The sequence below is a fragment of the Triturus cristatus genome, chromosome 5_1, assembly GCF_964204655.1.
Source record: "Triturus cristatus chromosome 5_1, aTriCri1.1, whole genome shotgun sequence".
NCBI classification, from domain to species: domain Eukaryota; kingdom Metazoa; phylum Chordata; class Amphibia; order Caudata; family Salamandridae; genus Triturus; species Triturus cristatus.
In genome coordinates, this window is record NC_140587.1 from 554,944,473 (window position 1) to 554,967,638 (window position 23,166).

Genomic DNA, 23,166 nt, shown 5'->3' on the forward strand with positions numbered 1-23,166 from the left:
TGCAGCCCACATCTGTTGGCATCCGGCAGTTATCAGGTGGTGACAGCTGCGGTGGGTGGTGTATCCCAGAGTTGCCTGTCCCGTTCCTTCAGGAATTTCCTGGATGCCATGATGCAGAGAATGCACCACTACATCAGCTTCCACAACACACAGGCTGCACTGCAGTAAACAAAAACAGACATTTCTCACACGGCACAGTTCCCCCATTCCATTGGCTGCATTGATGGTACACACATCCCAATCTGTCCACCAGCTGACACAGAGCACATCTACAGGATCAGGAAGTCCACCCACTCCATCAATGTGCATACCGAATTGAATGATTTTGTGAAAGGTCCTGTGGGTGGCACAACCAAAAGGTGGGCGTATGCTATTTACAACGAAGTCTGCAAGTTGTCGCACAGTGAGGCGGCTTCCAGATTGAGAGCTATTGACCAAGCAAACATGGAGAAGGCTTTAGCCGTTATAGATAATAGCTTTAGCACTCTCTCTTCTAGGATTCATACATGAGACAATAGGCACATGCAAGTACACGGCGCATGCAATGTACAAGCCCCGAATTTGGCGTGCGTCCTACGAGGTATCCCAGTGCCTGTGATTACACCTCCTTTCACTCTGCTTGCAAACGGTATTTATATAATGTTGAATAATGAAGCTTGCTGCGGGATGTGAGTGGGAATCCCGTACATAACTGTCTCGCATAAAGTTGTCTGCTGCAATACTGTTCTTCTTCCACCCCCGCATGTGCGGCTGGATGTTTCCATCTGGCCTTCGATTCCAACCTTGAAAGCAGAGTTCAACAAGTTGAGCAGAATAGAGCGCTATTGTCCCACAAAGAGGTGCCTTTGACTTCCTCTCGTGAAACATTTGTCCTTCACGTTGCTAATACGCGCACTGAGGTACAGGCGCCTCTGAATACTGACCTCCCCCTGCATTTCGGCTCTTTGATCCAAACTATTTTCAATGCCTCGTCCACGACCGGCCTGGCTCTTTTTTTTACACATGTGGGCTCGGGTCTCGTGACCTCTTTCCAACCTATTTTTGGTGTAATTCCTGCATTTGTTCATTCACTGTTCTCGAGCATCTTTGGTGTTGTCCCGCTGCTCCTGGCGCTAGTGGCAGGTGTGCTGCTTTTCCTTTTCATACTCCGGAATGGCTGCTTCTTCTGTGCCACACGAGCACCTGTCCCGTCTGCATCTTCTTCGTGATCGGATGCTTGACTTTTATGGTACTCTGCCATTGGCGACTTTGAGCCTGGCTTATGGATTATCCTTCAGGTATTCCTACTTCACCTGCGTACAACCTGTATTACACTGCCTGGATTGTCCCTTTGAATGGCCTCTGGATTTGTGCTTGACCAACATGGTGTCTCCGGTGCCGGATTTCGATCGACTGATGAGGCCCTTAGTGTCTCACGAGTTGTCCTGTTCTGGTGTCCGGATCATGGCGTGTGGTGCGGCGCATGGTATCCTGGGTAATTGGGACATCTCAGCGGCAGCCTACGACTTCTTGTCCATGAGCTATTTGGAGGAACATTCCGGGTGCCCTCTGATTGTGCTAGAGGCTCCGTTGGTTGGAGAACACGTATGTTCCTTTTCTTTACTTAATTGGATGGCTGAGACTTTTAGTGGCCCTGCAAACGATTTTTTGTTGGAAGCCGTGGCCACATATGCTGCCTATACATTCATGGATTAACTGGATTGTCGTCCATTGCGCCTGTGCTACTGGACAGCACCCTGGCGCAACATTTATTTCTTTTCTATCTCTTTTTTCTCTTCCTGATGGTCGGCTTGAGTTTTTTTCTATACTTGCATTGTGTTTTTTGGAATTTTATGCTGCAATTAATTGGACTTTAGGACTTTGGCGCTGCATTGGTTACGCCTTGTTCTGCTCTGACGAAACTGAACTCTGCGTTCTCTCTTTTCTTGCCTATTAAATATTGCTTCGCTCAAGGGGGCGTGTAGTGAGTTCTCCCTGAATACGTACATACATTGTTCAGTTAGCATAACCACGTTGAATGTTATGTAGCCATCTTTTTGTCTTTGCACATGACACTGCGTTTACATGTTCTTTCTTGAATAAACTGCTGACTCGAGACTTCCTTCAGACGAGTGCATTCTGTTGTTCCCTTCCCAAGCTCTGCGCAGCGACCTTGGTCTGTACATGCTGTGACACACAGTCTGGAATTTTACACAATGCATGTTTTCCACTCTAGGTTGTTCGACCCACTATTTAGCCATGACACACGCGCAGCTGCAAATACCTGAATGTTGGTGCTTTTCATATCACAGACATCATGTTTATTATTCAGACCGAAGACGAGCCTTCCTGCGAGACGGCTCCTGATGCTCCTGTGATGTGATTTCACTGAGCTGATTTTTGAGGTATGGGGTCCCCTATTCAAGCCTATGAGACCTTCTATTATGACATAATTATGATATTAGCTACTTAGTTAAGGGAAGGTGGTAGTATCCTCGGTATTTTCCGAATCGCTAAATACCACCTCGGTATTTTCCGATTCGGTAAATACCACCTCGGTATTTACCGATTCGGTAAATACCACCTCGGTATTTACCGATTCGGTAAATTCCACCTCGGTATTTACCGATTCGGTGAATTCCGATTCGTGATTACCGAATGTTACCGAATCGGTAACTGTTACCGAATTTTTACCTACATATAACTTACCGATTCTAATTTACCGATTCGGTACGGCTCGGTATTTAAGAACCGGTAAAATTTATTTACCTACATGAGGCCCTATATGTGGTAATGTACAACCATGTCCATTTACAAACAGCATATTACATCTCATTGATTCTACTCACATTCACAGCCATATTTATTGAAGTGTTCGTTTTCATTCGACTGTATTTCATTAAATATTCGTGTTTGATGCAAGGCAGCATTCACTTCACAAGTATTGTCTTATACCGGTGTGAAAGGTTGTCTTTTTCACATAAACACATGCGGGGCGGCAACATGTCGGCCTTAGTCTTATCTTCAACAACAAGTTGGGAAAGAAGCAAAAGTTTCGCAGGGTCACCCAAGGACATAAACAAGATGAAACGTGGCTGCAGTTGAATCGTGAAGTCAAATGTTCATTAGCCTTTTCTTTAGTGCCTCCTTTGTGCATAAACCATTCTCAGATTTCTTGCTGAGACTCTTGAAGCAATAATATGTAGGATGAATCACAAAAACCTTTATGATTACGGTATGTAAATTTATAGGAGAACTCTTTTACATTCACTTACACAACTTTGTGAATCGGCCCTGAAATATCCAAATCCCTATTAGTAAAAGTGTAAAGAGGGCACAGCCCTTACTATTTGTACAAACTGCATAAGAACATTCTCTGAATATTCTCATTGTACATGTTTTGGTGGCAATTCGCAACAGCATGAGCGTATGAAAAAGAGGTCTACAGAAGTACTGGTTTCCGTACTCCAAAATGTATTTGTGAATAGGCCCCAGGGGATATTATAGTGAATACTGTATATTAGTGTGACCATGTTCGATAATCACATTTTTTGTTAAAGGCCCACAAGCAAGATGCTTGCTGTGCAAATATTTGATTCGGATGATTTATTCTACCTATTTTGTTGTAATTTATGGCTGCCTGTAATAACAGAATTTTTCAAGTAGTGAAAGGGCCCTCTTTGTCTCTCTTTGGAGAGAGAGCATCTCAGAGCGCGCTCTGTCTCAATAGCCCCATGCTACCTGACTCACTGGTGTGGGGAGACTTCTAAAGAAGAATGCTTTAATGGGGATGTGACTCTAACATTAGTGTAGGGATAGATTAAAGTTTTATTTTCACCAACTGAAGCAGGGAAATTTGGACTCATGCTTTTTGATCTTTTGTATCCTATTTCTTGAGTTATATGTCTTTTGCATGTTGTAACGACTCAACATTAATCACAGATTTGGCTTTATGTTGATTCTTATGTATTTCTACACCCCCGTTTTGAGGTGTCTTTATCTGGCTTTGTAATAAATTACCTAACTTTAATGAGTGGTCTGTGGTTACTTTGCATCTAGAGAAACTCCACTTGAATGGATTGACATTGATAATGATTTCTCTCCCCTCCACTCTTTCATGCTGAAAAAAAGACATTGACTTGCGATTCTAGAACAGGTCTAGAATGTACGGGCCTGGCCCTCTCAATTTCAACCTACATATTAGAATGTTTAAACTTGAGCCTCATTTATGAAGAATTGTCGTAGGGCAGCACCGCAAGTCTCCCTGTTATGCTGCTCTATGCCAATGTGAAGGGCAGGAATGAACCATAATTATGAAATACGGTGCAATCCTGTCCTTTCCACCTGTGCTGATGCCAAATGTGCTGCCTAGTGCCAATGTAGGCACCCTTGTACAGGGCCGGACTGCCTGTAGTGGGCACCGAGCAATCCCACGGTGCGCCGCACGGGTGTGGGCCGGTTTAGGGGCCCTGGGGGCCGTTTTTGTTACAGGGCCGTTTTTGCAGCATAGCTGCAAAATCGGCCCTGTAACAAAAATCGGCCGAAAACCGGCCCTGGCAAAGAGCTCGGCGGCACTCCCAACCCCCGGGGTGCCGGCCGAGCACTTTGCCAGGGCCGGTTTTGGTTCCCAGTCCGGCCCTGCCCTTGTACCATGGTGCAAGGATGCCTCCATTTCAGGCAAAAATTGTTTTGCGCAGGAAGGTACACCTTCCTGCACAAAAACAATCCAGAGATGTGTTTTCCCCTTTCTATGTGAGTTTCAGAATGCAGCACACATGGAAAGGGGAACAAACGAGGTGCAATACAAATATTTCTCCTATTAACACCTGCTCTGGAGAGGTGTAAGTTTGTGGCACTTCCCCAGATTTACGTGATTAAGTATATCTGAGGCAGCGTCAAGATCCATGGGTGCTGCGTGGGAAAACCCACTGCAAAGCCCATGGAACGCATTCTTGACTGAGAATAAGGCAAAGGCATTGCTATGTCTTACTCCATATCTATGAGGCATGCAAAGCCACGCAGAGTGGTTTTGCGTCGCCTTATAGATATGATTGAAAGCTTGCGCCGGCGGAGCGTCCTAAAAAGTGACGCTCTAGCAGCAGAAGCCCCCTTGTGCAACTGTGAAAATTCCATGGATTTTAGATCTTCCACATGTTTGTGTAACCTTAAGCTCCTAGTGCCCAAGTGCAGTGTCCTTTAATGTTTTCATCAGAGGTTAATTAAAAGGACAGTAAACTAGATAACATGAACGCTTTTTCATACAGAGATTTCCATCTCAAGTGGTGAAGTGGCATACAAACCCCTAGGTACAAATATTATGCCTGGATTACTAATCATAAGGTCCTCCATGCATGGATCTTTAGTTCATTTCCCTAATGATACTGAGGAATGCGGTCTAGAACAGCATAAGAGTAGGTTCTACAAATGGCTTGTGGAAATAGGCTTTGAAAAGTTATCAGAACTGGATCGTTTTAAAATCACCATGCTTTTTCAATCTCATATTCTGGTGATATGCCGGGGTACAATGTATGAAGATGAATAAGTAATTTCAATTTCCCAGAAAGGAGCCAGAATGTTGGAAAGTGTTGGGAGTCCCTTTATCCCTCTTTATCTTAGCTACAACATTTTAGCCCTATGCAGTTTTCTCTGCTGTACAACAAACTGTCAACAAACCTGTATAAAATACTTTTTATTACTTAATTATGAAACTACCAATGCATTATGTACTTTGCATTTTGAAGACCTTGGGGATCATATTCAACTCATAAGCAATCTTAGTTACCCTTAAACCTAATTGTTTCTCTTTTCTTTCTCACAGGAAGGCCTACGGATTCAAAGCTCACATTTTGAACTTAGCAGTGTATTCATTAGGACTCATCCCACTGACTCTTTTAATTCTTAATTGCATCAATCCATATGCAAGTAACTCAACTGTAATCCATCGTCCAAAGCCATTACAAATAAAGGTATGTGTGTTTTTTTCAATAGCGTTTTGAGAAGTTCACCTGGTATATGCTGTCTACTAATTAAAGTGGGCACCTTGCACCAGTTCAAACGACCTTTATTGATGATTAGGTTCAAGACAACCATTATTGAAAGCTGTCCTAGTGGTAGTCTCGAAGGAATGTAAAGCAGCTTGTTTTACCAGATCAGCACCTCCTGAATGACCAAATGAAAGGAGAACCACACATGAGATGTATAAACTATATGTATTTATTACTAAACACTCTCTACTAACCTCTTTATGAGATAAGACCACAAAGCACACAATATTAAATCACTAGAACTACAGTAAATAGCACAATACACAGCGGGCCCCAGGGGGAGACCAAACCATATACTAAAAGTGGTATAACAACCACAACTTAACTAGACACAGTGCCTAGAGCACGTAGAATCGCTGGGACCCCAAGGAACCACCCAAAGTAGTGACACAGGGGACCCACGGAGGACGGGTGCAGTGTGTGAACACAGGCGCGAGCCCTGTACAATCCTATGGGAAAGTCACAGTTGGAATTTTAAAGATTACGGACACTTCGGAGAGGACATTCAGCAAACCCTGTCAAACATAGAAAGTTCTAAGGCCAGCACCCTTGAGAGTACGGAGATACCCGTGTTAACTATCCCAGAGGAGCCGGGTGCATAGGGGTCAAGTGATGTCGGAAACCTTCGTTGTTTTCAATGGCGTGATGCGGAAAAGTGCTGCTGTCGGGAAGATGAAAAGTGTCCGGTAGAATCCAAGCCTGGATCCGAGGTGAGCAGAGCCTGAAAGAAGAGGGAACATATTCTGGGTCACTTCAGGGTGACCAGGGGCACGATAGACAAATGCCCACCGATGTTGGGTGCTTCAGGTGAGATGATGGGATGCTTGACTCTGCAGCCACGGGGACCAGGAGATGTCTGCGACAACCAAAGTGCAGAGGTGAGCTGTCCCATGAAGGATGTCGAGTGTTGGGGTGTCAGTGTCTGGGTCGAACACCAACAAGCCTTGGCAACTGCAACCCACGTGGGCAGAGATAATCTGCTTCGGTGAGGACCAGCAAGGTCCTGGGGACCCTCCAAGCTATGGAGAGTCAGGGCACATCTGGAGCAACCAGGAAAGCCCACGAAAAGTCAAAGTTGCCATCACAGGGACCCACAGGCCAATGGACCAGGGATCAAGAAGGGACCTCGAGCTGAATCACAAAATACCAGCCCACGGAACTCTTGTGAAATGTAGGCTGGAAATCTTCGTTGGAAATACTGCTCAGGGTCAGGACTATAAGTAGCTGTAGTCTTGAGTCACCCCAGGCGGGATCTATTAACCCTTGGTCCTCTACAAGATATACTTCAGGCCAGAGTCAGGAGGGTATTACTTGGGTTCTTTTTGTTTTTCTTTATTCTGGTATCTGCTTATATTTATCCTTTCCAGGATGACAAAAAAAAAACCCAGAAGAAGGAACACACAAAAAAAAAGTCAAGAAGTAGCATTCTGCAAAGGATGATATCGTCTCTTAAGTGTCACTAGGTTTGAAGAAGTTCTTTTTCGCTCTTGAGAGGGGGGAGGGGAAAGAAGGTCTTGAGTGGGAGGCACGCTTGTCTTTTGGGTCTTCTTCGGATTCTGGGACCCGGTTCCTCCGGATGGGAATACAAAAGAAGAGAAAACACTCTCCTGAACCTTCTAACAGGAAGGGGGGATTTGTGCCACCATCACTGTAACCCTACTTGTGGGGTGCCTAAGTGAGGGGAGGACATCGGTGCTCAAAGTGTCGTGCCCCGAATGCCCGCCCACCAGCCCCAAAACAAAGAAGAACCTGGCACTTGCCTAAACCCCCGACCCTCCTGGGCCGTGGGAAGAGGAGTCACATTCTCCACCTCCTCTGTGGGAGTACCGGACTCGAGGGCGCTGCTCTTAGAGCGGTTGTCCTCCTGGGTCCTCGGTTCTCGTCCCAACCAGTTCCCTCGTCGTGTTGTCTCCTCCTGTGGGGTGTCTTCTGTCTCCCTATCTCCCGCTGTGTCGCCTTCCTCCGGGAGAGTCCTCTTCACCTCCATACGCGCCTCTTGTAGCGCAAAGTCACATTTTGACCCCTCCCCCGTCACTCGCTGCTTCCGTCTTGACGTGAGCGTCTGGACCGCTATCTCCGCTGCCTCTCAGGGTTTCCTCCTCCGCCATGTTGGAGGAGTGCGCGCATTCCGTCGGTGATGAGGCATCATCACATTGCCTTTCCTCCAGGAATGGACGTATGGGCCATTCAGTCGCGGGATATCTGGAGAGGTAGTCCACATTCGCCTGGAGTTTCCCGGGGACATGCAAGGTACAAAAAGCAAACGGCTGCAATGCAAGAAACCACCTTAATACTTTTGGGTTTGAGTCTTTATGCATAGAGAGCCAGGTCAATGGGGCATGGTCAGTCAAAAGAAGGAATCGTTTACCCAGAAGGTAATACTGTAAGGCTTCCACTGCCTATTTGATGGCTAGGCATTCTTTTTCTATCGTAGCGTATCGGGTCTCCCTAGGGAATAGTTTTCTACTTGCAAAAAGGACCAGGTGTAAGTTGCCTTTGTCATCTGGTTGGGATAGAATAGCCCCTAGCCCTCTCCCTGAAGCGTCGGTTTGCAGAAAAAATGTTTTAGTATGGTCAGGGCAGGTGAGAACCGGGGCGTTGCATAGAATTTTCTTTAGGAGAGTGAAGCTACTTTCCTGAGTCTGGGACCAATGGAAGGATCTTCCTGTTGTATTTTTAGCTAGGAGATCCGTAAGAGGGGAGGCTATGTCCGAAAAGCAGGGTATAAACCGCCTGTAATACCCTACTAATCCCAGACAAGAACGGACATCTTTTTTAGTGGTTGGACGGTAATTCGGATGATGGCCTCGAGTTTGTTCATCTGGGGCCTGATTTTTCCCGCTTGGATGTCGTAACCGAGGTAGTGTATGTGGTCTGTTCCAAGGGTCGTTTTTTTGGGATTAATAGTGAGACCGGCTTGTCTCAGGGTGTCTAGGATCGCCTTCAGATGTGTAAGGTGGGTTTCCCAGTCCGGGCTATGGACGACAATGTCATCCAGATAGGCCGTAGCATAGGCTTGGTGCTCTTTTAGGAGAACATCCATCAGTCTTTGAAAGGTGGCCGGTGCGCCATGAAGGCCAAAGGGAAGGACCTTAAAATGATAATGACCCGAGGGGGTTGAGAAGGCAGATTTTTCTTTATCTTCTTTAGCAAGGGGTATTTGCCAATACCCCTTTGTGAGATCAATTGTGGACATTATATTTGCTTCTCCCAGTCGCTCAATTAGTTCATCGACACGAGGCATAGGGTAGGCATCGAACTTGGATCTAGCGTTTACCTTGCAGAAGTCAATGCAAAAACGGATGCTCCCGTCCGGTTTAGGAACGAGAACGACTGGGGAAGACCAGGGGCTATGTGAGGACTCTATGATGTCCGCTTTTAGCATATCCTTCACCTCTTGATTCATGGCTTGTCTGCGTGCAGCTGGTATGCGATAAGGTTTCATTTTCACTGGTTCAGCACCCTCGGTATCTATTTTGTGTTCCACTAGAGATGTCCTTCCTGGTTTTCCTGATATGACATCAGTATACATGCTACAAAGGGTCTGTATCTGCTGTGTTTGGGTGGGGGAGAGCTGGGCACCTAGTTGTACGGGTTCCTCTCCCATCCCGGATGGGAGTACAAAGGGGATGTCCAGGGGTTGAGAAAGGCTAATATGTAATATTGGTGCGTCTTTCTCCGGAGATGTCGGTTGGGGGTCCTCCCATGCTTTCAATAAATTTATGTGATACGTTTGGCCTGTTTGAGTTTTATGGGGAACAGCTACACGGTACGAGACAGGAGTAACCTTTTGTAATATCTTATATGGGCCTTGCCAATTTTTTTTCAGTACTGGGGAGAAGGATCAGTACTGGGTCTCCCACCTTGAATTCCCTTAGTTTAGCGCCCCTGTCATAATACTTCTTTTGTGTTGTCTGTGCTCTCTCCATATTTGAACGAACTTCCTCCCAGAGGGTTGCTAGCGTATCACGCAACCCTTGACTGTACTGCAGGAGGGGTTTGCTCTCATCCTCCTCCTCTTCCGACTGTTCCCTGGCCATATCAAGAAGTGTACGGGGCTGTCTGCCGAACAACAGTTCGAACGGGGAAAACCCTGTGGATTTCTGGGCATGGGTGCGGATATGAATAAAACCAGGGGCAGAGTCAGGAGGGTATTAGTTCTTTTTGTTTTTCTTTATTCTGGTATCTGCTTCTATTTATCCTTTCCAGGATGACAAAAAAAAAAGCAGAAAAAAGAAACACACAAAAAAAAAGGCAAGAAGTAGCGTTCTGTAAAGGATGATCTTGTCTCTTAAGTGTCACTAGGTTCGAAGAAGTTCTTTTTCGCTCTTGAGAGGGGGGAGGGGAAAGAAGGTCTTGAGTGGGAGGCACGCTTGTCTCTTGTGTCTTCTTCAGATTCTGGGACCTGGTTCCTCTGGATGGGAATACAAAAGAGGAGAAAACAAAAAAAAAACTGTCAGGACACTCTCCTGAACCTTCTAACAGGGAGGGGGGATTTGTGCCACCATCACCGTAACCCTACTTGTGGGGTGCCTAAGTGAGGGGAGGACATCGGTGCTCAAAGTGTCGTGCCCCATATGCCCGCCCACCAGCCCCAAAACAAAGAAGAACCCGGCCCTTGCCTAAGCCCACAACCCTCCTGGGCCGTGGGAAGAGGAGTCACAGCCTCCACCTCCTCTGTGGGAGTACCGGACTCGAGGGCGCTGCTCTTAGAGCGGTTGTCGTCCTCACTTCTCGTCCCAACCGGTTCCCCCGGAGTGTTGTCTCTTCCTGTGGGGTGTCTTCTGTCTCCCTATCTCCCGCCGTGTCGCCTTCCTCCAGGAGAGTCCTCTTTGCCTCTCGTAGCGCGAAGACGGCGTTTTTGACCCCTCCCCCGTCACTCGCTGCTTCCGTCTTGACGTGAGCGTCTGGTCCGCTATCTCCGCTGCCTCTCAGGGTTTCCTCCTCCGCCATGTTGGAGGAGTGCGCGCACTCCGTCGGTGATGAGGCATCATCACAGTAGCCCAAAGCACAGCCTTAGATTGCCGAAAAGCATATGCTGCTGCAAAAGTACACGGTGCACAGGGGTTCAGGTTGCACGTTCTCCACAAAGGATACTGGTCTCAGAATTGCTGAGAGAGTAGATCGACCTCAGAGACCTCAGAAACCCACCTCCTGTGTTGCAGAAATCTTTGGAGTACTCAGGCGCTCGGGAGATGCAAACTGGTCAATGCGTTTAGGTGCCTGCTGCTGCAGGGGAGTAACTCCTTTACTCCAAGGGAGATTGTTCAGTCATCCACCGTAGTGTATATCGTCAAAGTACTTGGTTTCTGTAGCAGAGTTTAGTCCAGGTAAAATCCAAAGTCCTGTATTCAGGGGTTCCTACTTTATACCCTAGGAAGGGGTGGGACAAACTTTGGGGACCCACCTATGGGAGGGTCAGGACAGAGGGGTGGCTACACCCATGTCCTTTGTCCAGTTGTGCACCAGAGCAGGAGCAAATGGCTCCTGCAACCGGTTTGAGCTGGACTATGCACAGGGACACCAAATGTGCCCCCTGTGCAGACATCAAAGCACTCTGAGTGCTCCCACCCAGCCCCAATACACTAAATCCTGTCTGGGAGGTGGTCACACCTCCCTGTGACAGGAAACCTATTGTCAGGCCTTCCCCTGCTCGAGCTTGGCTCAGCAGCAGGAGGGCACACTTTTGTCTGTGGCTGGCAGCATCCATCTTGTGATGCCCAGGTCAAGAAAGCTGGTACCGGGTAGCTCGGTGTACCACACAAGTCCTTCTAGAAGGGTGGAAACATACCTCCCACACCAGTTACAGGTGTGGAGGTATGATTCCAAGGTGTTTGACACCAAACACAACATGTTTCTAAGCAGCCGTTTTAAAGTTAGCATTTACCACGAGGTTATAATGCACTGAAATATATATGGTTGGCTGCATCACAAACAACCCCTTAAAATAGGTTCTGAAGGCTGCAGAGGGGCTCTGCTCATGCAGGTGCAAACTCTCACATATAACCCAGCACCCTGCCTTCAGGATTGACAAGGCCTGCCATAGGAGTGACTGATAGGTTTAAATGTGCAGTGATTTAGAATAGATATAGTGAAGCTATATCGAAGTAAGGGAGCTGTGGTGTCACTTTGAATGGTCTCTCAGGGGTGGCATAATACATGCTGCAACCCCTGGGAGGCCTCTGGGGTACCTATGCCCTGGGTACACTGACCTCCCTGACCTCTGCAGCCATAGGCTGATTGAGGTAGGGTAGAGAGGTGCAGGTTACCTGCTCCAGACTGTGTACCACCTTGGAAGGGTCCCCTGCCATCAGGGGTGTTTGCCAGGCCAGGCCTGACCACCTCTGGGGCAGTTCCTTCACCAGGGGTAGGATCAGTTCCCTGAGGAAGCTGACCCTTACCTATAGTCTGGGGGTAGGAACATTTTTCTTCAACCCTTCTGCTCTCTGGTGGAGTAGAGTGGGCCAATATTTCAGGCTCCACCACTCCAAAATTTCCCTATGTGTCCCACCAACTTTCTCAGGAAGGCCTAAAATTCTTTAAATGGGACTAGTATTCAACTTTAGAATAGATATAGTGAACTTATATCTAAGTAAGGGGTGCATGCACCACTTTACACAGGCTGCAGTAGCAGACCTGTAGTGTCAGTTTAAATGGTCTCTCAGAGGTGGCATAATACATGCTGCAGCTCTTTGGAGGCATCTGGGGTAACTATGCCCTGGGTACATAGTATAGCATATACTAGGGACTGACAGGGGTACCCCAGAATCCAATCTGGAGTGTTCCTAAAGTACATTTAATCCATTTTAGGAGAAAGCAGATAAACAGGGGTCCTGATTAGAAGGATCCCAGTCAGACTAGTCACAAACCAGCAAAACACCTGGAAAAAGTGGGGGTAACCATGCAGTCAGATTCCACCTTCCTACAAGCATTTACCATTTTGAGGTTTTCAAAGTCACGGCAATGTTGTAATACATCGGAAATTTTCCTGCATTTTTTTTGGTTCAGATTGCCAGTTCTGTTGGAAAACATTCACACTCTGGATTTATTAGAAACATGACTCTATTAACTTGAATCTTATGCCATGGCCAAGGGAACATTTGCCGCCATCCTGATTCTATATGGGACCAACTGTGCCAGTTGTGGAAGATTCACTGGGTTGCAAAGTGTCATTGAATATAGCAGTAACCTATGCTAAAATTAAAGCCTGCATTACATTCACTTGTTTCTATTTATCGTAGTGTGCAGTATTAGATACTATTGTGTGATTTAAAACTTTCTTTCTTGAACAGCTAAGCACTTGGCTGAACATTGACTTTAACGAGTCAGCTGATTGATTGTTGGGCTCTGAGCACTCCCACACTACCATCTTGAGAATAGACCAAAGAGATTAGGTAGTAGTGTTCCCCAAAGGGAGAAACCGCACATCCAATAGTAACCCTGTATATTTATCTCATAGTTGTAAGCACATATTCCTATGTTGCAAAAAGTTAGAATGGGGTGCTTAGGCAGGTTATGGCACCTACTACCTAGAGATGCTGTCAGCACATTTTCCGCGTAACATGCATATACATAAACACAAGCTATTACAGTACACCCTTATGTAAATTGATCTGTCCAACCCTAGTATGGGAAGAATTCAAAACACAAGTAATATTCATATATTTGTCCAGTTGATGTTGGAAAACTAAATTCACTCAGTGTTGTTCAACAGCCAACAGATAGTCTAAACCAAGTCGAACAGTTTACAGATTCTTGTCTTTATTGGTTCTTTAAAAAAATTAAAAAAATACCATCACACGATCTAGCCGACACGTGTTTCGTCTGTACTCAGACTTTTTCAAGGCGCTATGGGAATATGGCAACAGTCGATTCAAATAACGTGTAAGCACAAAGTGCAACAGACTGCATATGAATTGTCCTATGTATTTCCGGTGGACAACCCGTGAATCCACATGTAAGAGAATAGTATGCAACTCGTGAAATGGCGAATCGCAGGTTAACAGTTGGCCCGTTGGGTGCCGCAAGGTATCTCGCTCCAATAGGCACAGTCTTCAATATATGTGTAGCCTCAAATCAACAAATACGATGTAGGGACTTCAGAAAAAGGTCAATAACAGAGGTACCCATCCATGATAAGAATGTACCCTGAAAGTAGAGCGGTGGACCGCAACTGATAGCACGGCAGTTCGCTCGCGAAGGGTAAAGTACCATTTTGAGAAGCCTGTAACCGATTACCCTTTCTTGCTGAGAGTCAAGTTCTTGAAGGGTTGTGCTTGCCCAGTTTGCAGATCCACATTAAGATGGACTGAGGGACATCAGATGCAAACAAAATCATGCCTCATGTTTGAGCAACAGAAGCCACTCTCTGACATAACCCTCCTCGAGAGAAGGAGGTTTGCTAGCATGCAAGCATGCAAGCAGGTCCAAGATTCCCAATGCAGGGAAATGGAAAACACAGGTGCATAAACTTTCAGCAGCAGAAATCAAGATTACAATCACCAAGAACTATGGACACACAGGTGGGAAAATATAAGAATAAAAATGAAGACCAAGTTATGCAGGTTCTACCCACATGGAGAGTAGATGGATGACCACCCAACCAAAATGACAGGACACATTTCCCCTTACTTTTAAGGGTTACCACTAGCAATAACTGAAAAAGCTCAACTGCTCATATCATACAGTGTACATCCCTACATTGCTTTTCTCATAACTGTTTTCCAAGCAGTAACATCTGCAAACTGGTATGCAAAACTTCTCAAACATCATGTCACATGACATCACAATAATTCCAACTAGCTACTTGAACACTAGCTGGGCACCATGCCATTGCAGTGATGGCACAGTATGTTTAATTTGAGTATAATACATCCTTGCAGTTTGTGATCATGTAACTAGAGGAACAGGATGCCATATGTGATTCTGGTTCAGAAAACAGCATTATTCAAAACACCTACTGCAGCTGTCCATCTGAGATGTGGGAAATGTTCAAACAAATGTAATGTTTTAGAGAATAACTGAACACTCCAACCGTCGTCACATCACCCAACCCTATCACTCCACTTGTTTGGCCTACATTTTGGGTCAGAATGCACACAAGTAAAACCAAAATAATCTGGGCATATATCATTGCTTACTTCTCTAGATTCTACACAATGCAAATCCATAACAATTGCCATTCTATTCTAGTCACCAATTTTGTAATGCACATGGCTACTTGGACATCAGGCTTCCCTATGCTATAGGAGTGGTTGGACTTAGTGAATAAAAGAGTTAAAAGGATTAAGGGAAGAGATATGTCTTTCGTTTTTGTTCTTAAAGTCAAAAAAGTTTCCTACATTCTGAGGCAGAGCTAAGTTAAAGACTGACCTCCAATCCTAGCTCTCTTGAATCTAGGGACATGAAGCAGCTATGGATGTTTCACCTCAGGTCCCTATTGGCATGGTAGGCAGTGGCCAATTGCTGAAGGACAAAGAGACCTGTGTTGTGCTTTGCCCGATGTATTGTGTAAAGAGCCTTGAATTGTACCCTGCAATCTAAGGACAGCCAGTGAAGAGTTTTGATCGCAGCACCTACTGATTATATTTTTGGAATACATAACAGGCAGCAGCGTTCTGAATAATTTGAAGTTTTTTAATCACTGAATTTACACTGCCTAAATAAAGTGAGTTGCCATAATCAAGGCGCAACAGGATCACACCTTGGAGAAGTGTGGCTCAATGATTAGAGCGGCAGACCCTGATGCAGAGGTCTAGCCCGGGACCAGGGTTCAATTCCCCGCCTCGGTGGGTCTTAGGCTCAAAAATTCTACGGACCTGATAATTCTCGCCTCGGTGCCATTCCAATCATGGAGTCCCACTCTGCAACTCTGGGCAATAGCTTGCTTAATCTCCACAACGGCCCCCACAACGCTAAGGATGCCTGGCCTCCACCTTGGGGGTGCCCAGGAGTGGACGCCTCACAGGGAAAAGCCAGGATGGGTTCCACAGCGGTATTCGTACAAGCGCCGAGAGGCCTCCGGGTAGTCGTGCGCTATACAAGTATCCATACATTTACATTTACACCTTGAATTACAATTCTCTGTGACTCTGTCGGGAGCCATATCAAGACCTTTCCCAGGACTCTCAAGAGGACAAAACAACTACCAGCCACCTCTTTTGCTTGGGAGGCCATGGTTAGCTCACTGTCCAGGATCATCCCTAGGCTTTATACTTCTGACTTGGGGACTTGACGTTCTACTAGAGAAGATGGACAGATGATCTGATCCCAGAGCATTGGCTTGTTCCCAAATACCAAAACCTCAGTTTTTTCACCATTCAACTTCAAGGAACTGGCTGTTATCCACTCAGATAAATTTTCCAAGCAGCTGTTGAGTCTCACGTAGCTAGAGTCCATGTCTGGTGACAGTGTGACAATCAGCTGGGTATTGTCTGCCTAATATACCATCTTAACACCAAAGGAGCAGATGATACCTATCATCTCAGGCTCTAAATTAAGTTTCTTTAATAGTTCTTCAGTGAAACATTATAAAAATTAGTCAGCGAGCATCACATTGCCCCCCCCAAAAAAAAAATGCCAATTACAGCTGGGTCAAGTGGCAAGCCTGATTTAATTGAGGTTGCCACAACCATAACATCCTCTATGGTCAGTTGCAGGAATTCAATATTTTGTAGATCTCTCTTCAGGAGGTGGCTGATGGTTGGATCCTTTCTGCAAAATCGTACGCAAGGGTTCTCCTGATGGCTTGATGATTTTTTTATATGATTTACAATCTTAGTTTAATTGCCTTAACTTTAGTGATGTGGCATTTGTTTATTAGTTTTTAAAGGAATTAAGTCGTCTTAGTTTTCACTGTTGCAGTTTTTTCATCCTGTTAATGATATCGACGCCTCCTCATCTACCATTAAAATGTGGGCTGATTTGCATAAAGCTTGCTCCTATCTATCTGTCTGTATTCAGTTTGGACCATTGCCCAGAGGTCTTGGAATATGTGTCTCTAGGTGCGTGCTTCCCAACTTTTTGAATCGAGAATTGAATAATTTAGTAATCTTTCCAAACTGTTGGCAAAGGCGATTCTACTTTCATATTAGATACATTTGTAAAAATTGGGTCCAAATTGTTACCCTTTCAATCTGTTGAGTAATTGACCTACTGTGATAAGTGAATGACTGACCATTACAGTAGGACAGTAGTAGGCCATACATAAAAGAATGGATACAAGATCTCATGTGCTGAAGGGAAAAAAAATAAGAAGCTGCCTGTCAATAAGACTTAGAAAAACAAGCCAAATGCATTGAAAGACATTGTGAAGAGAAAGACAAGTGTCACCTGGGCAGTAGCACTGCAACATCACATGCTCACAAGCTGTTCTCACCACCTCATGGCACACAGCAGTAGTTTACCAAAGAGAGTGACTGAGATAACTATAATAATGTATTGGACCTCTATGCCCTCATCCAGCTCCACTGATAATAATGCCAGTGTGGCAAAAGACTTTACCACTTGGACCTATGTTTGTTTTGGAGGAAATACATGTATAACTTCACCAGGGCTGAAATAAGAATATTAGTAAATAAGCTCATAAATGATGAAGCTTTTGCATCCTATTCTAGAAAAACACCGAAAAATTAACAAAAAGCGATTTTTAGGTTAACTCATGAGGATTATATAACAGCACAAGACAGAATATATAATTGGAAAGACACTGATGGATGAGCAATGGTCTCATTGAGCAAGACAAGGCACTATTGTTGCTTTAACTATTTCCATACAAACTGTCAGCAAAGTCATACAATGTTTTTATTGTATACATATCTTTCTCTGGTGTGCCTTTCTTCTTCTGATCTCAATGATAAGTATGTTTGTGGAACAGCTGTTCCAGCATTGAGTAAAGGTATGTGTCCACTTTGACTCACTATACATTTGTAGATTTTCAGGGTTTCTCAGGGTGGGTTAACTATAAATTAAATTGTTGAAGTGGATATGTTTCTCAGGTGCATGCAACTCTATTGTTGAGTGATGTGTTTTATCATTTTAGGGACATATTTTCTGATTCAATTAATTTCTCATTTATTCGGTTATTTCATCTGTATAAGTGTCCAAATTCCATATGCCTCACTTGGACTAAATGTGCTTTTAGAGTAAATTTTGTTGTAACTTTAAATGTAATTCATTATATTTGGTTGGGGATTGCTTGATCGGTGTACTCAGTAGTAGGAATAAGTGTTGTCATGTGAATGAAGAACTAGTACTAGGATATAGCATTACATTTTGGGTTGGCAATTATTTTATTATCTCTTCTTTCATGTTTGTTCTCGTTGATATTTGCCAAGTATAGTTGGAGGTGATTATGTTCCCATGAATGACTCAAGTAACTTTAAAGCCAATCAACTGTTAATAGCTTGTCATGGCAAGAAAAAATGTATTGTGATTTCATAATACAAGATTTGTATGATTATTGGTGATACTCTAAATGTGTAAAATGTGGTGTGTGTTGATGTACGAGTGACTGTTAAATATGGTGCCATAATACCCATGTAAAATCGGAAATCATTGGACAATAAAATATCAATTGTCTTTTCCAAACATAGGATGAAAATATTTCTGTATGCTCTGTTGATTGGTTTTATTGTTTTTACATCTCATGATGCAAGAACTTACTTTCACAGAATTCAGAAACATTAAAATCGCTGTGAATCCTTCCATTACATCACATCTAATGGGTTGCTGTCTCTTTTTCTAATTTTAATGAAATAGAGAAATGCAATAAAATGTAATGCTTTGCAAATGCAATAAAATGTAATCTTTTGCATTGTAGTTTGAGTCCAGTTCAATGATTATAGTTTATAAAGTTTTCAATTGTAACTTGAGAATAAAAATTGTACATTTGTATGCAAATTAAGATGATGTAAAGGATGATTACAATTTTTTATGGTATCTGAAGATATGATGTGTTTACCAGAATTGATTCCTAACATGCCTGCTATGAAGAGATTAAATTTAAGATGTGATAATTGATTTATTAGTTTGAGGCAGTTTAAGTGGAGTTTGCTCAAATGAAGGTTTAGGAAGAAGGCAAATTAAAATATACACTGTTTAGTTTATTGAGCTACCGCCTCCCCAATTCTCCTTGTTGTCTAATGTCAAAAGTCCTACTCATCCACTAATGTAGAATTTTAAGCTGTAGAAAATCTACTTAGATGTTTATCATCTACAAAAAGAAACAGAGTTTTGGGCTGTAAATATTCACAAATGCAAATAAACTATAGAATGAATTGGAGTTTAGTCATTCAAACCACATTTATTGTGTAAACTGTTTGATAAACCAGGACCTCAGTGAGAAGTAGGTGCATAGACATCCATTCCAAAGTTTGTTGTTTTCATAATTATTCCTTTCCGTAATACAGTTTTTAATGTCATCTTCCAGGATTCCTACTTCACAAGAGTGTGCATGAGCATCGTATTTGGGATGAGTGTATTTGGAATTGTTAAAGAGTTGGTACAAATCATCCAACAGGTAATTGGTTGCTAAGATCTATTTCCTTTTCTAGTACTTAACAACTGAAGTTACATTATCTGCGGTCTACAAAATTCCTAAATGCTTTTTTTGTAGATTTTTCTACTGATTCAACCCAATATATTTTATTGAATTCGGAAAAAGTTATGTTTTCTAAATATGTTGTTGTCATATATAGCATGTTCAGAGATTGGGGACATGATAGTGATTTACCTACTAAGCGTGAAAACCATTGGTGCAGGAACAATTTTCATGGTATGGGTGCTTCCATTAGTGTTACATAGTGGAAAGAGTGTGGTATGCAGCTAGTGGTGCAATTTGGAGCACGCTCCCCACATATATTGCTAGAGCATGGTGTGGAAGCACACTTTCATTTACAGATGCACATTTTGCATTGAAATAGCCACAAAATATGTACTGAGATGTTGTTTGACAGATGAAACAATGTTGCGCGTACATTATAATATTTAGAAATTGGGTTTAAATGTATCATTTGCACAGCACCAAGTACAGTGTCTCGATGGTTTGGATCCTATTCAAGTCTTTAATTCCATCACACTTCAGAATTACAAAAAAAGTGCTTTATTTGTGTTTTCGTAAATGCTGATCTATTTTTAAATATTTGCAGACTTTATTTACAGGTATTTAAATTTTGTTGACATCCTACAGCTTTTCCTGTCACTCTCCCTGTATCCCGGCAAGATTGTCGGATAGTTCACTTTACAACATCCTCCAACTTTGAGTCCTGAATGTTGCAGTCAGAGGAAGCAAAGTAAACACATTTATCTGTGTTAAAAGAATAGGCAGCAATGTTTCAGACAACATAGCCTGACATTTGACCTCTGCTTTGAAAGCCTAGCTTAAGTGGAAGAAAATGTTGAAAGCCTCTTTACTGCTCCTTCAATTTTGGACTCCAGCATGGTTATTTTAACCCCACAGACCCGTAACTGCAACACCTAGGATGAAGACAAATAAGACTCTGTTTTTCGAAATATAGAATAAGTGAAACTCCGATTCAAAAGCCAATCCAATTTACATTTTAATTTAAAATTGTATTTATTAAGCATTGATATCAGTCAGCAGTGATATCATATGTGAGGCCATAAACAGCGCATGGTTATTTCTTTAGTTCAAAATGTTAACATTCACACTGACAAATTCACCTAACTATAATGTTATTGTAACCTTTAAACAATTAAAATTAATCTCAGTGAAATTAATTTAAAAATGTTGAATTTAGGTGAAGGTTGGTCCCCTCTATTCTTGTCCTGGTGGGGTAGATTAGCCATAATTAAAATTAGGTTACCAATAATACATTTCTATTTGTCCATGCTACCAGTAACAGTTTCCCTCACATTTTTAAAAACTATTAATTGTTCAGTGGTCAGATTCCTATGGAATAAAGGCAAGCCAAGAATTTCATGAGCAAAACTCCAACAATCCAAAGACTAAGGAGGATCAACTTTCCAAACCTCAGGCAATACCACTCTGCTTTCACACTTAAGTAAATTTGGACCTCTCTTTCGGCTACCTCTCCTGATTCATCAACATTTTGGAGCCAATTGGAGCTTTCACCGATTACACCATTTTCAATCAGCGAAGCAACCTACATTTCTCAAACACCCAATGGCTTTTGTGACACCTATACTTACCCATTCTGTTTCCATTGCCACTCCTTAAATTACAAATTCAATTTCCCCTTCCGAAACTCTTGCACAAACACCCATATGGTACAACAAGCAAATCAAATAAAAAAATTGAGTTCTCATGGAAAGAGTGGATACATAAATGAATTGTAACCACAGGTCACAAACTCTCTAATGATTATTTTCTAGAACTTATTGATATTCAACACAAATATGGAATATCTCCCAATCATGCAGCTCAATATCATCACATTAAGACTATTCTTCTTCAATTTTTCTCACATACCTCACTTCCTGTATCCAAAAAACAACTTTTCTCTTCCCCTCTGGACTTTTCCTCACAAACAAAAGCATCCTGCATACATAAAATCTTGAATTCTTCCTCTATACAAGGAATAAAATCCAATATAGAATTACAATGGGAAATAGACCTCCATCACAAACTTTCCTTTCAAACTTGGAAATCAGTATGGGCCAAAAGACACACGCCACTTCCCGCCTAGCTAGCACAACTCAAACATTTTTTTATTTTTAGAATAGATTGTACTTTACCCCCAGGTGTCTTCATAGATGTAAACTCTCCAGAGAAACTAAGTGGTATTCTACATATGTTTTTTAATATTGCTTGGTTAAAAAAAATTGGTTACTCAAATGGGATAAAGTGAAGAAATCTTGTCTACTGATTTACCATTCAATATTCTATACCTTTTCTTAGGATGCTCTTCCCTCTTACGGCAATCTCAAAGAATGGCAGGGAAAATTATGAATTTGCTAATTGCAATTGCCTTACAAATGATCACATCAAATTGAAAAGACACCACAAAAATTACCTTTATTGACTGATGGAATCTACTCTGTCATCACCACAGATTGGATAGAGCAAATGTCACATCTCTCCCTCTAATGATTAAAAGTGACTTACTATAGCTGTGGCTCACATCCTATTTATTAGGCCAGGCGGAGTTCTTAGAGGTTCGCTATGTCAATCTGCTAAGTGGTAAAAAACTCTCCTGCACTCCGCACAATTCCACAAGCCCACAAGCGGCGGTCGCTCTGCTCGTTCTGATTTTTAGCGTTGTGAGTTTCTGTGTTGTAAAGTTAGCACTAATGTAGATGTTACATTCGAGCGGCAGCTTCCTCAATGCGAGCAGCAGGTTTTGCAATACGAGCAGTGGTGACCTGCCGTGACAGACTGCATTGAGAAATTTCACCGGGAAATGTTCTAGGGGGGGATTTTCCTCACTCACACTCAGCAACTTAACTTTACTGAGCCGCAAGAGAGGAAAAGCTCCGCGCTGCGCTGCTATGCGGAGGTTTTCAGAACTCGCTGCTCCATGCGGAGCGCAGAGTGGGAAAAACTCCCCAAACTCCATGTGGAGTGGAATGTTTTGCCTAGGCCCGACAAGTTGTTCATTCCTCATCTAGTACTACCAAATGGGATCCCCCATGAAGTGTATATAGAATATACAGTTACTATAGTTAACGGAACACTTTTGTTAATCTCTGTACTAGTTCACGATTTTATATTATATTTCCTCTCTCTAATTTACATTTTAATTCAAAATTGTATTTATAAAGCAGTGATATCGTGATGTCATCAATGATGTCATAAAAAATTGTCATGAGTGATGTTATATGTGAGGTCGTAAGCAGTGCATGTGGGCGCAAGTTATAGTTAGCGATGCTAACTATATCTGTTGAAATTCTTTAGTTCAAAACATTAATGTTTACAGGGACGAATTCACTTGACTATAATGTTACTTTAACCTTTATGTTTTTCAGTGAATTTCTATGGTTAAAAAAAAAATTATTTGATCACACCTAACTATAACGTTACTTCAACCTTTGTTTTCTTTGAAGCATAAAGTAATATTTAATTACCATGGGTAAATGCCCTGCAGCCAACACCCCCATACAGCTGATTCCAGGCTGTGCATTCATTCGTGCACAGTGGGGGGGTTGGTCATATGGTCATATG

At 43.1% G+C, this 23,166-nt stretch overlaps 1 protein-coding gene across 3 annotated transcripts in view; it reads left to right on the top strand.

Moving 5' to 3' along the window:
* TRPA1 (transient receptor potential cation channel subfamily A member 1) overlaps positions 1–23,166 on the top strand; it is a 1,005,076-nt gene that overhangs the window by 789,015 nt on the left and 192,895 nt on the right. For all 3 annotated transcript variants that reach the window (XM_085605436.1, XM_085605435.1, XM_085605437.1), the window contains exons 20-21: positions 5,798–5,945; positions 19,453–19,542. In XM_085605436.1, coding sequence (XP_085461562.1) covers positions 5,798–5,945; positions 19,453–19,542 — 238 coding nt within the window. The remainder of the gene's footprint in view (positions 1–5,797; positions 5,946–19,452; positions 19,543–23,166) is intronic.